General features: G+C 43.1%; 1 protein-coding gene across 1 annotated transcript in view; it reads left to right on the top strand.

Annotated features, from left to right (window-relative positions):
- The window catches only part of LOC111962650 (alpha-parvin-like), a 42,613-nt gene extending 29,387 nt beyond the window's left edge, over nt 1–13,226 (top strand). The window contains exons 5-11 of the mRNA XM_023985907.2: nt 6,384–6,495; nt 6,715–6,797; nt 7,857–7,918; nt 9,136–9,204; nt 9,298–9,399; nt 10,482–10,554; nt 11,166–13,226. Coding sequence (XP_023841675.1) covers nt 6,384–6,495; nt 6,715–6,797; nt 7,857–7,918; nt 9,136–9,204; nt 9,298–9,399; nt 10,482–10,554; nt 11,166–11,242 — 578 coding nt within the window. The 3' untranslated portion in view covers nt 11,243–13,226. The remainder of the gene's footprint in view (nt 1–6,383; nt 6,496–6,714; nt 6,798–7,856; nt 7,919–9,135; nt 9,205–9,297; nt 9,400–10,481; nt 10,555–11,165) is intronic.
- Nucleotides 13,227–14,220: the final 994 nt, after the last annotated feature.

Here is a 14,220-nt window from a genome sequence, read left to right as displayed (position 1 = left end):
TCGTTTGACATGTTTCTATGAACTGTAACGTAACTGTTTGACTTTTGTCTGGCTGCGCGTCATCAATTTGGATTTTGGAACTAAACGCGTGAACAAAAAGGAGGTATTTGGACATAAATTATGGACGTTATCGAACAAAACAAACATTTATTGTGGAACTGGGATTCCTGGGAGTGCATTCTGATGAAGATAATCAAAGGTAAGTGAATATTTATAATGCTATTTATGACTTCTGTTGACACCACAACATGGTGGGTATCGGTATGGCTTGGATTTGTTTCTGAGCGCTGTACTCAGATTATTGCATGGTGTGCTTTTTCGGTAAAGCTTTTTTGAAATCTGACACAGCGGTTGCATTAAGGAGAAGTTTATCTAAAGTTCCATACATAACACTTGTATTTTCATCAACATTTATGATGTCCTCGATGCTTTTATCATTGGGTTCGTGACAAGAGGCGCTTAGCACCCCGAGAATTGGCCTATTGGCCTAGGAGACATAATTTTCTGTTTAATGTTCTGGGTTTATTTTTAAAGTCTTGTTTAGTGTTCTGGGGCCGCATGTGTTGTTCTGGGTCTTATTTATAATGCGTCTTCCCCCAACACAATACTCCCAGAACATTCCTGCTTCATAGACAACAGCGCTAAGGGCAATAAAATAGGGGGGGTGGGGCCATCCTCTTTGAAATGTTCAAACACATCCCCCCAGTTCAACGAGGTCCCTACACATCAATCATCATGACAATTTCAAAGGAATAAATGCAATATATGCATAAATTAACACACACTCGTAACACGTGACAACAGGAGCAGGATGGACTTATATGGGCATAACCACGTGATAACTTCACGCCAGGATGTCCTGACCGGATGCCCATATTTGGGCATGCACACGTCATCCGGACATAGGGTCATAAATCAAGCGTTCTACACGTGCCGTCTACTGTATTCTCTCTAAGGGGCCTAGCCCGAACCAGCCCCGACCATTATTCCTCCTCCACCAAACTTTACAGTTGGCACTATGCATTCGGGCAGGTAGTGTTCTCCTGGCATCCGCCAAACCCAGATATGTCCGTTGGACTGCCAGATGGTGAAGCGTGATTCATCACTCCAGAGAACGCGTTTCCACTGCTCAAGAGTCCAATAGCGGCGAGCTTTACACCACTCCAGCCGACGCTTGACATTGTGCATGGTAATCTTAGGCTTGTGTGCAGCTGCTCGGCCATGGAAGAACAGTTCTTGTGCTGACTTTGCTTCCAGAGGCAGTTTGGAACTTGGTAGTGAGTGTTGCAACCGAGGACAGAACATTTTTATGTTTTATTATTTTTATTTTATTTCGCCTTTATTTAACCAGGTAGGCCAGTTGAGAACAAGTTCTCATTTACAACTGCGACCTGGCCAAGGTAAAGCAAATCAGTGTGACAAAAACAACAACACAGAGTTACACATGGGATAAACAAACGTACAGTCAAAAACACAATAGAAAAATATATGTACAGTGTGTGCAAATGTAGTAAGGTTAGGGTGGTAAGTCAATAAATAGGCCATAGTGGCGAAATAATTACAATTATAATTAATTATGCAATTAATTATAATTATTTAGCATTAACACTGGAATGATACATGTGCAGATGATGATGTGCAAGTAGAGATACTGGGGTGCAAAAGAGCAACAAAAATAAATAACAATATGGGGATGAGATAGTTGGGTGTGCTATTTACAGATGGGCTGTGTACAGGTACAGTGATCAGTAAGCTGCTCTGAGAGCTGATGCTTAAAGTTAGTGAGGGAGATATAAGTCTACAGCTTCAGGGATTTTTGCAATTCGTTCCAGTCATTGGCAGCAGAGAACTGGAAGGAAAGGCGGCCAAAGCAGATGTTGGCTTTGGGGATGACCAGTGAAATATACCTGCTACTGTTGGGTGTTGCTATGGAGACCAGTGAGCTAAGGCGGGGCTTTACCTAGCAAAGGCTTATAGATGATCTGGAGCAAGTGGGTTTAGCGACGAATATGAAGCGAGGACCAGCCAACGAGAGCATACAGGTCGCAGTGCTGGGTAGTAAATGGGGCTTTGGTGACAAAACAGATGGCACTGTGATAGACTACATCCAATTTGCTGAGTAGAGTGTTGGTGTCACGCCCTGGCCATAGAGAGGTTTTTATTCTCTATTTTGGTTAGGCCAGGGTGTGACTAGGGTGGGCATTCTAGTTTCTTTATTTCTATGTTTTCTATTTTTTTGTGTTTGGCCGGGTGTGGTTCTCAATCAGAGGCAGCTGTCTATTGTTGTCTCTGATTGAGAACTATACTTAGGTAGCCTTTTTTTCCACCTGTCTTGGTGGGAAGTTGACTTTGTTTAGGGCACATAGCCTTTGAGCTTCACGGTTTGTTTTTGTAGTTTTTATTGTTTTTGTTCGGCGTCATTTTGATTAAATAAAGAAAATGTACGCTCACCACGCTGCACCTTGGTCCTCTCCTTTCAACGGCCATGACAGAACTTCCTACCAACAAAGGACCAAGCAGCGTGGCCAGGAGAGGCAGCCCAGTCGGGGTGAACTTGGAGGGGAGCGAAGGTAGTGAAGCAGAGACAGTGAAGGAGTTGATGGGGAGATTGGAGGAGAGAGCTATGAGAGAGCTGCTGTGTTGGTGCATGAGGCAGGACATTCGCCCTACGGAGCGTGTCCTCTGTTTGATGTCACCTGGTTTAGCTCTCCATACTCGTCCTGAGGTGCGTGCTAGCCGTCTGGTGAAGACTGTGCCAGCCCCACGCACTAAGCCTCCTGTGCGCCTCCCCAGCCCTGCACGTCTTGTGCCAGCTTGGCGCTCCAGACCTCCAGTGCGCCTCCACAGCCCGGTGAGTCCTGCGCCGGCTCTACGCACGGTTTCCCAGTTTCGCCAGGAGACCCAGTGCGGCCTGTTCCAGCTCCACGCACGTGCCGGGCTAAAGTGGGCATGCAGCCAAGAGGAGCGGTGCAAGTGCTAAGCACCAGAGCTCCAGTGCTCCCCTACAGCCCGGTTCGACCTGTGCCTGCGCTCTGGAGGTGCCGGGCTAGAGTGGGCATTCAGCCTGGAAGAGTGGTGCCAAGGCTACGCACCAGATCTCCAGTTCTCCCCCACAGCCCGGTTCATCCTGTGCCTCCTCCACAGACCAGGCCTCCAGTAGGTCTCCCCAGCCTGGTGAGTCCGGTGCCTGCTCCACGGGCCAGTCCGGAGTCTAGCGACGGTCTCCAGTCCGGAGCCTCCAGCGACGATGCCCAGTCCGGAGCCTCCAGCGACGATCCCCAGTCCGGAGCCTCCAGAGACGGCCTCCGGTCCATGGCCCCCAGCGACGGCCTCCGGTCCGTGGCCCCCAGCGACGGCCTCCGGTCCGGGGCCCGCAACGAGGGTGCCCAGTACGGGGCCCGCTACGAGGGTTCCCAGTCCGGGGTCGGCGGCGAGGGTCCCCGCACCAGAGGGGGGGAGCCAGAGGCGGAGGGGGGTCTACGTCCCGCACCAGAGCCGCCGCCGTAAAGGAAGCCCACCCGGACCCTCCCCTTTAGAGTTAGGTTTTGCGGCCTGAGTCCGCACCTTTGGGGGGGGTACTGTCACGCCCTGGCCATAGAGAGGCTTTTATTCTCTATTTTGGTTAGGCCAGGGTGTGACTAGGGTGGGCATTCTAGTGTCTTTATTTCTATGTTTTCTATTTCTTTGTGTTTGGCTGGGTGTGGTTCTCAATCAGAGGCAGCTGTCTATCGTTGTCTCTGATTGAGAACCATACTTAGGTAGCCTTTTTTTCCACTTGTCTTGGTGGGAAGTTGACTTTGTTTAGGGCACATAGCCTTTGAGCTTCACGGTTTGTTTTTGTAGTGTTTATTGTTTTTGTTCGGCGTCATTTTGATTAAATAAAGAAAATGTACGCTCACCACGCTGCACCTTGGTCCTCTCCTTTCAACGGCCGTGACAGTTGGAGGCTATTTTGTAAATGACATCGCCAAAGGCAAGGATCGGTAGGATAGTCAGTTTTATGAGGGTATGTTTGGCAGCATGAGTGAAGGAGGCTTTGTTGCGAAATAGGAAGCCGATTCCAGATTTCATTTTGGATTGGAGATGCTTAATGTTAGTCTGGAAGGAGAGTTTACAGTCTAACCAGACACCTAGGTATTTGTAGTTGTCCACATATTCTAAGTCAGAACTGTCCAGTGTAGTGATGCTAGGCAGGCGGGCAGGTGAGGGCAGCACCTTTTACTAGCATTTAAGAGCAGTTGGAGGCCATGGAAGGAGTGTTGTATGGCATTGAAGCTTGTTTGGAGGTTTGTTAACACAGTGTCCGAGGAAGTGCCAGATGTAGTATACAGAATGGTGTCGTCTGCGTAGAGTTGAATCAGAGAATCACCAGCAGCAAGAGCGATATCATTGATATATACATAGAAAAGAGTAGGTCAGCGAATTTAACTCTGTGGCACCCCCATAGAGACTTCCAGAGGTCCGGAAAACAGGCCCTCCGATGTGACACACTGAACTCTGTCTGAGAAGTAGTTGGTGAACCAGGCGAGGCAGTCATTTGAGAAACCACGGCTGTTGAGTCTGCCGATAAGAATGCAGTGATTGACAGAGTTGAAGGCCTTTTGGCCAGGTCGATGAATATGGCTGCACAGTACTGTCTTTTATTGATGGTGGTTATGATATCGTTTAGGACCTTGAGGGTGGCTGAGGTGCACCCATGACCAGCTCGGAAACCAGATTGCATAGTGGAGAAGGTACGGTGGGATTTGAAATGGTCGGTGATCTGTTTGTTAACTTGGCTTTCAAAGACTTTAGAAAGGCAGGGCAGGATATAGATCTTCAACAGTTTTGGTCTCGACTGTCTCCCCCTTTGAATAGGGGGATGACCGCGGCAGCTTTCCAATCTTTAGGGATCTCAGACGATATGAAAGAGAGGTTGAAAAGGCTAGTAATAGGGGTTGCAACAATTTCAGCGGATAATTTTAGAAAGAGAGGGTCCAGATTGTCTTGCCCAGCTGATTTGTAGGGATCCAGATTTTGCCGCTCTTTCAGAACATCAGCTATCTGGATTTGGGTGAAGGAGAAGSGGGGGGGGGGGGGGGGYTTGGGCAAGTTGCTGCGGGGGGTGCAGAGCTTTTGGCCGGGTAGGGGTAGCCAGGTGGATAGCATGGCCAGCCGTAGAAAAATGCTTATTGAAATTCTCGATTATTGTAGATTTGTCAGTGGTGACAGTGTTTCCTAGCCTCACGGCAGCTGGGAGGAGGTGCTCTTATTCTCCATGGACTTTACAGTGTCCCAAAACCTTTTTGAAATTAGTGCTACAGGATGCAAATTTCTGTTGAAAAAAGCTAGCCTTAGCTTTCCTAACTGACTGTGTAACTGATTGGTTCCTGACTTCCCTGAAAAGTTTCATATCGCGGGGGCTATTTGATGCTAATGCAGTACGGCACAGGATGTTTTTGTGCTGGTCAAGGGCAGTCAGGTCTGGAGTGACCTAAGGGCTATATCTGTTCTTAGTTCTAAATTTTTTGAATGGGGCATGCTTATTTAAGATGGTGAGGAAACACTTTAAAAGAACAACCAGGCATCCTCTACTGACGGGATGAGGTCAATATCCTTCCTGGATACCCGGGCCAGTGCTACGCGCTTCAGCACTCGGCGGTCCGAGGTTTTGTGTGTCAGGAAAGGGGATAGATACTGAATGCATTCAACTGAAATGTGTCTTGCGTATTTAACCAAACCCCTCTGAATAAGAGAGGTGAGGGGCTGCCTTAAACAACGTCATCGGGGAGCAGTTGTTGTTGGGGGTTAACTGCCTTGTTCAAGGGTAGAATGGCAGATTTTTACACCTTGCTGGATCTGGGATTCGAACCAACAACCTTGCGGTTACTGGTCCAACGCTCTTAACCGCTAGGCTAGCTGTAGATGGGTGAGGAGAAATGTATTTTTTCATCCATTTAGAGTTGTGGAATATGTCAAGCAGTATGAATATTTTCTGAAGGTACTGTACACATTCTTCAAGGTCATTGTTTTGTTTTGAAAGAAGCATGAATGCATGAAATAACTACATCAAAAAGAGAAACACTTGTATTACATGATGGAGTCTTTGATCAATTTTACCGCAGACTTTTGTCACCCAAGTGCTAACCGAATCAATGCAATTGTTCCCTGCTTTCAACCTATTCTTTTAAGCTGAGGAAAAACACTTACGGGGGATGTAACACACTCTTCTGTTCTGATCCACTTAGCCTGAAAGGATCAAACAGATATCAGAGGGCTTTTAGATACCTCTCCTTTAATTTAGCATTTTAGTAGGGAGAAATCAAAGCCTTGTTTACTTTATTGATTGTTCTTTCAACCATTCAAAGCTAAAGCAAATCCCCTTTTCTGTCTCTCTTGACCAGCTGTACATGCTAAGAGTATAGTGGCCATTCTTCACCTGTTGGTGGCGCTGTCTCAACACTTCAGAGCACCAATCAGACTTCCTGACCATGTGTCCATCCAAGTAGTGGTTCTTATTTGGCTTGAAATATAGTACACGTGGATGATATTTGAAATAACCTAAGTATCTGAAGTTGTATGCATATTAGTTACATGTGAAAATAACTTTGCTATACATGCTTATAAATGTGATGAATACTAATGAAATACTCCCACTCTTTAGATACAATTATAGGCCCCTTTAATGCAAGGCAGATTCTCCTGTTTCATTTGGCATTTTGTCTGTATTTTTTCTCAGAAAAGGAAAGGAATTCTTCAGTCCCGCCAGATTCAGGAGGAGATCACAGGCAATACAGGGTATGTCAGCTCTCAGCTCGGCTCTCAGCTCGCCTCTTTCCTCATTGATAGAACTCACACTCCTCATTCAGTCTGTTATGTCAGAGATAGAGAGAGGTTTACCTTAGTACACCTTAGTAGTACCTTAGTACGCCACATGATATCATTGCCCCTCCCAAAAACACTATGCCATCTTATTTCCAATATTTAGTACTTATACATTTTCCTCTCTCAAATGCAATCCCTCCTGCAGCCTTTATGAAAGGCTATTTTCTGAAATAACTGCATTCTATTATAGGTGTTCAAGCACAATTGTTTCGCCAGCATCTATGAACACAGTAGACCATTGTATGGACAGGGATGTGTGGTTCCTTGCCAGTGTAGCACAGGCCCAGCTGAGGTTTGGAGCGGTCCGGCAGGCCCAGAGCAGCTGGGGAGATAAGTGGGCGCGCAGTGCTCTCATATTATAGTCATGGTCACAGGGTTGTTATCATACGACCTGGACTGCTGCCCAGCCCTGCCACTGTCATTAGAGATTACACCATGAAGAGAAGGAGCGCTGTGCCTGTGTATGTGTGTGTGTGTCCAAGCCATCCCTTGTTAGCCTCCTTTGTGTGATAGCTGTTGGGATGTTGCAGCAGCCCCTTGACCCAACATGCCTGGCTCCTCTGACAATACCACAATGGAGACATCCATTTTGTTAAATGTTCACCAAAGTTAACCTATTATGTACTCCATCAACATTACTGTATTCACCACCAACATTCCTGTTTATCTGGTTGACATAAACGTATCAATAGGACTTGTAGAATAGAAGTGTGCTGTTATATAAATGTCATTCAGTTCTTTGTGAGCTGTCCTTGCAGACCAAATGTAGGTTTAGAACTTGTTTTCTTCTCGTTTCCCTCATGGCTTTATCTGGGAGACATGGTAGGTGCTCACTGTTTATTCTCTACTGATGCATTTTATCATGAGTCACTGTGAACAATGGACATTTTTGGTCTTCAAGGCACAGTTTTCAGTACTTGTCATTGACTACCGTGACATTTTTTGCATCGTTTCTGTGAGTAATGGTATGACTGTTCTCCCCGTCCATTAAGAGCGAGATGCTTTCGACACCCTGTTTGACCATGCTCCAGACAAGCTCAATGTGGTGAAAAAGGTCCTGTGTGTTATTTGTTAATACTGTAGCAGTGTTTTATTGTACTGTTGCTATTGTTTTGGCGCTACTCCAGCACATGATACAATGACTGAGGTTAAAGCGCATTCGGTCAGCTTTGATTGTAGGGTATTTTCATCCATATCTGATGAACAGTTATGAAATTACAGCACATTTTGTACATAGTCCCCCCATTTTAGGGAACCAAAAGTATTTGGACAAATTCACTTACAGTTTTGTGTGTATTAAAGTAGTCAAAAGTGTTGTATTTGGTCCCATATTCTTAACTTGTGACTACAAACTTGTTTTAATGCATTTTCAGTTTGTTTTGATTGAGTTTTAGATTATTTAGTGTCCAAAATAAATTAATGGTAAAAAATTCAAATGACACAATACATTATTTACCATTCATTTCTATTGGGCACAAAATAATCTGAAACACAACCAAAACAAACTGCAAATGCATCCAACAAGTTTGTAGAGTCACACATTAAGAATATAGGAACAAATACAAAATGTTTGAATAATTTAAATGTCCAATGCAGACGTTTTTTTCTCTCAATATCAAATCATTGTAACATTTAAGTTCCTTACTGTAATTGTTTTCAATTAAAATAGTTACAAATATATAAAAAATAGCTTCTTAGCAAAGAGCAGTTTCTCAAGCAATAATTTTGCTTGGACTGTCTGCAAGTGGTCTGAGTGGGGATGGGGTAATTGAAAATGTTCTGTTATAGGCAGAGAGGTTTGGAACTCTCTTATTGGTCTATTAACTAATTTACCGCATGGTGATGTCACCATGGAAGACCAAATCTTCATCCCAACAAAACAGGCTGAAATGTCTGTCTTTTCAAACAGCTCTTACACTAAATGGGCATTATCATAATTTTCAAAATGTCACAGTATTATTCCAACCTAGTCTGGAAATATATATACAACAAAGGAAAATTACATTTGTGACTGTACTGGGCCTTTAATACACATATAACTGAATTTGTCCAAATACTTTTGGTTCCCTATAATTGGGGGACTATGTACAAAAAGTGCTCTAATTTCCCAATTGAATATACCCTAAATTTAAAGCTGACAGTCTGCACTTTAAGATCGCAGTCTTGTACTATTTTCAAATCCAAAGTGCTGGAGAACAGAGCCATAACATAAACACATGTCACTGTCCAAATACTTCAGGATCTCACTGTAAATGGCTGCTGTTTCCACAGACTCTCATCACCTTTGTGAACAAACACTTGAACAAGCTCAATCTGGAGGTGGCTGAACTGGACACACAGGTACAGTATATGAACTAGAATTATCTAACGAGAATCATACCTCAACTTGTATATTGATAAGAAGAACCATGTTTTAGTTTTTTTCACATGTAGTTTGCTGACGGTGTTTACCTGGTTCTGCTGTTGGGACTGCTGGAGGGCTACTTTGTTTCGCTCTATAATTTCTTCCTGACACCTGAGAACTTTGAGCAAAAGGTATGTTGACATTTACTCTCCATTTTGCTTAATTGTATATGTTCTATGTGTGGTGCACTTTAATGACAGTGAACACACTAGTTTCATACATTTCCAGCAAATTATGATTTTATGGCACTAATTGTTGAAAAATCCATTGGAATAAAACATAATTCAATCATTTGCATCATTGTTAAATTCAAGAGTTATAATCCTTCAAAATGATTTGGTGATATTAGTATTTATCATGTAGATTATTCCTTACTGCCCGACAGACAATGTGCAACCCAAAGCCTCTTGACAGCTATTCTTAGCAGGCTTTCTAAAGGGACTCCCTGTCAAACCTGAGCCTGGGTCCTCTCCTGCAGGCTGTGCTGTGCCAAGCAGAGTGGGCACCCACCCGCAGGCAGCATCTGTAATCTGCTCCTGCACAGGAAATCAATAAGTGGCCAAGAGATTAGCACTAATGCAGAGAGAGGGAGGGGAGCAGGGACAAGGGGTCCTTTCAGGGACAGGCACTATAAAGGAGTGCCCTCTACGCTCCTGAAGGAATCCTCCAATGGTTGATCTTGCTTGATTTCTACACCGCCCTCTCTCTCTCCTGCTCTCCCTATCCCACTCACTCTCTCTCTAGCTCTGTCTCAAGATCTCTCTCTCGCTCTCGCTCTCGCTCTCGCTCTCGCTCTCGCTCACTCTCACTCTCTCAAGCTTTGGCTGCTAATTACCCTCCATATTTCCTAAATCTCCTTCAACCCCTAGCTGATCTGTTCTAAGAAATACCAGGCGCTGCACTGACACTCAGTACCACACTTTTACATGAACCAACTCAACCAAATAACAACCACATTCTGACTGAAACACCTCCCCCTTCCTCTAATGTTTTAGCTGGTGCAGAGTGAGTGTTTTTTTCAGCTGAAAGGGGGTTATGGGTTTATTGAGCTGATGTTTCCACACCGAGGAACATGTGGCTGGGGAACTGTGATGACTTGTGTGAATTGTATGCATTGTGTGTTCGTTGGAGAGCTGTTTCCTCATACTGTAGCCTACCTTTGCGGGGCTCTTCTGTTGTGTAATGTTGCTGTCATTGTGTTTCTGTCATGCAGGTGTACAACGTGTCCTTCTCCTTTGAGCTGATGCAAGATGGAGGGCTGGAGAGACCCAGACCCAGGCCTGAAGGTAGGTGTTCTCTTTTAGGATGCAATTATATAGTTGCTATGGACAATTTTTATTTTTTATTCCGATGCTGAACATTTAGTGCAAAGCCATATGGAGCAATACATATAACTCCTGATAATTCAATGTGTCAGTGTTTTAATTGTATCTGTCTCTAAATAAATTATTTGTTTATGAGAATTCTGTCAGGCGCTAAGCCCTGACAGCAGTATTCTCACATACAACCAAGTCTGGAAGAAGTTTGTCTTTTTGCTCTTTCACTCTACCAATCTATTCAGATAATCTCAAATGCCACACTATGTTGAAGTAGAAGCACCACACACCAAGCCCCTTTGTGAATGGGTTTTCTTTTTGGGTTCTGTGTGTGTAATTAATGTGTTTTTTAATTTGTCCTTAGAATTATGTAGTAGTGTGTCTATGACTACATGTTGAAACACACATTCATGTTCAGTGTGCTTTTTCATTGGCAGTACGATTTGTCATTTCTGAATCAGAATGCTTTTCTCAGGGTCAAAACACTTCCTTTATGCCATATCCTCCTCTATTTCTATTCGAAAATATGTTTTTAGTGACTGCTGTCTGTATGTGTTTATTCATATGTTCTTATTTCCCAGATATTGTGAACTGTGACCTCAAGTCCACGCTGAGGGTGCTGTATAATCTCTTCACCAGATACAGAAATGTGGACTGAATATGTGGTGTTGTGGGCAATTTTCACAATTGCATGCTTCAAGGGAAGCCTTTTAATTTTGCCAAGAGCACTACGAACCAATCCAAGACATTAAGAATTTATATTATGAAACAACAATTTGATTGTACCAAATACCAAATATTGAAATGTGTACCAGAATACCAGATTGTACCAAATATTGTATGTGCCATAATAATAACTATAAATTGTATGTGCCATTCTTTTACTTGTCTGCAACTACACTAAATATACAGTACCAGTCAAAAGTTAGGACACACCTACTCATTTCAGGGTTTTTCTTTATTTTTACTGTTTTCTACATTGTAGAATAATAGTGAAGACATCAAAACTATGAAATAACACATATGGAATCATGCAGTAACCAAAAAAGTGTTAAACAAATCAAAATATATTTGAGATTCTTCAAAGTAGCCACCCTTTGCCTTGATGACAGCTTTGCGCGCTCTTAGCATTCTCTCAACAAGCTTCATGTGATAGTCACCTGGAATGCATTTCAATTAACAGGTGTGCCTTGTTAAAAGTTAATTTGTGGAATTTCTTTCCTTAATGCATTTGAGCCAATCAGTTGTGTTGTGACAAGGTAGGGGTGGTATACAGAAGATAGCCCTATTTGGTAAAAGACCAAGTCCATATTATGGCAAGAACAGCTCAAATAAGCAAAGAGAAACACCAGTCCATCATTAATATAAGACAGGTCAGTCAATCTGGAAAATGTCAAGAACTTTTAAAGTTTCTTCAAGTGCAGTTGCAAAAACCATCAAGCGCTATTATGAAACTGGCTCTCAGGAAAGGAAGACCCAGAATTACTTCTGCTGCAGGGGATAAGTTCATTAGAGTTAACTGCACCTCAGATTGCAGCCCAAATAAATGCTTCACAGAGTTCAAGTAACAGACACATCTCAACATCAGCTGTTCAGAGGAGACTGTGTGAATCAGGCCTTCGTGGTCAAGTTGCTGCAAAGAAACCACTACTAAAGGACACCAATAATAAGAAGAGCCTTGCTTGGGCCAAGAAACATGAGCAATGGATATTAGACCGGTGGAAATCTGTCCTTTGGTCTGATGAGTCCAAAATGTAGATATTTGGTTCCAGCTGCTGTGTTTTTGTGAGATGCAGAGTAGGTGAACGGATGATCTCTACATGTGTGGTTCTCACCGTGAAGCATGGAGGAGGGGTGATGGTGTGGGGGTGCTTTGCTGGTGACACTGTTGTGATTTATTTAGAATTCAAGGCACACTTAACCAGCATGGCTACCACAGCATTCTGCAGCGATACGCCATCACATCTGGTTTGTGCTTAGTGGGACTACCTCCAGGCTGTGTGAGGGCTATTTGACCAAGAAGGAGAGTGATGGAGTGCTGCATCAGATAACCAGGCATCCACAATCACCTGACCTCAACCCAATTCAGATGGTTTGGGATGAGGAAGGACCACAGAGTCAAAGAAAAGCAGCCAACAAGTGCTCAGCATATGTGGGAACTCCTTCAAGATTGTTGGAAAAGCATTCCAGGTGAAGCTGGTTGAGAGAATGCTAAGAGTGTGCAAAGCTGTCGTCATTCTTTAAAATGTTATCTTTCAAAAGGTTGATGTAATGATGAACTTGTTTTCATTCACTTACCCTTTTTTACTTTCATTACTTGTTTCCACTGGGCGCCGACGAAGTGGTTGTTGATTAAGGCAGCCCCCCGCACCTCTCTGATTCAGAGGGGTTGGGTTAAATGCGGAAGACACATTTCAGTTGAATGCATTCAGTTGTACAACTGACTAGGTATCCCCTATTCCCTTTCTAATCCTTGATAAGTGCCTTCATTTAAACATACTGTATGCCATTACTAGGAAGACACCACTTAAAGTGCTGACTGATTTTTAATAAGTTATTTTTTACTTAGTCTCAAATGTTTTTCAGGTATCATACATGATAAAAAAATGTATAACTAAATGAAATTCCTAAATGTTTAAATGTTAAAACACTAATTTTATATACTGAAGCTATCCTTTTGCAGCTGTCTAAAGGTGTGAAAATCTGTCAGACTTGGGGTTGTGCAAACACCGTGTGTTTGAAATTATATACACTATAATCCATATACACTGTACTTGAATTACTGTAGGTACATTAATAGAGTTAATTTATCCATAGTTTGTATTACTTATCTGTTAATCCTGAAATAAAACAATCAATATGTGGATATTGTGCTGATTGAATGTTATTCCATTACTGTCATGTTACCATAGGTCTCAAACTCATTTCTCCCTCTTCAGAACAGTATATGATATTTTGGAAGGTTTGATTAGAACAGTGTTTGTAGCAGGTCTCAGCCTTCCAGAAAATATCCTGTCATATATTTCTACAATAGAGCTGAGTGACCTCTACAATACTATTAAAGATTGGTAGCAGGTGGTCGGTTACTGGTTGGGAAACAACAGGAAAAATAGGTTCTTTCTGTATTTTATCATTTGAAGGTTACACGGTGTACCAATGTATTAGGTCATGTGCCTTTTAGCTATATGATATTTGGATGTCACTGTAAGAAGAGAATACAGCTGTGCTTTTATTTTGTAGTTTTCGCAATATATTTGAGTACACTACCACCCAATAGAGAGAAAAGAGCAGAAAAGAACACCAGAGTAATTGACTGCTCTTGTAAAGATGTCTTGACTCGTGGATGCTAGTGGTTTCCCCGTTAGAGGGCAATTACCCCTCTTGCTCCACATCCCTCTCTGCCTTTATTCCTTCATTACCTGTCCTCACAAGAGAGCTAGTGTTTGTGCATCTGCCTCTCACACCTCACCTCTAGAAACAAGCAGCAGGCATTATAATGTAGAGAGCACAGGAGAGGAAAGCTAAGGGACCATTGGCAGAGATGTAAAGAAAATAATTTGATACCTCGGGCCCCCTTTTTATTTGCATGTGAGGATTGATCATTTATTTTTGGACATGGCTAAACACATCTAGGCT

The sequence above is a fragment of the Salvelinus sp. IW2-2015 genome, linkage group LG4q.1:29, assembly GCF_002910315.2.
Source record: "Salvelinus sp. IW2-2015 linkage group LG4q.1:29, ASM291031v2, whole genome shotgun sequence".
Lineage (NCBI taxonomy): Eukaryota > Metazoa > Chordata > Actinopteri > Salmoniformes > Salmonidae > Salvelinus > Salvelinus sp. IW2-2015.
This window is presented reverse-complemented; position numbering and strand designations above follow the sequence as displayed.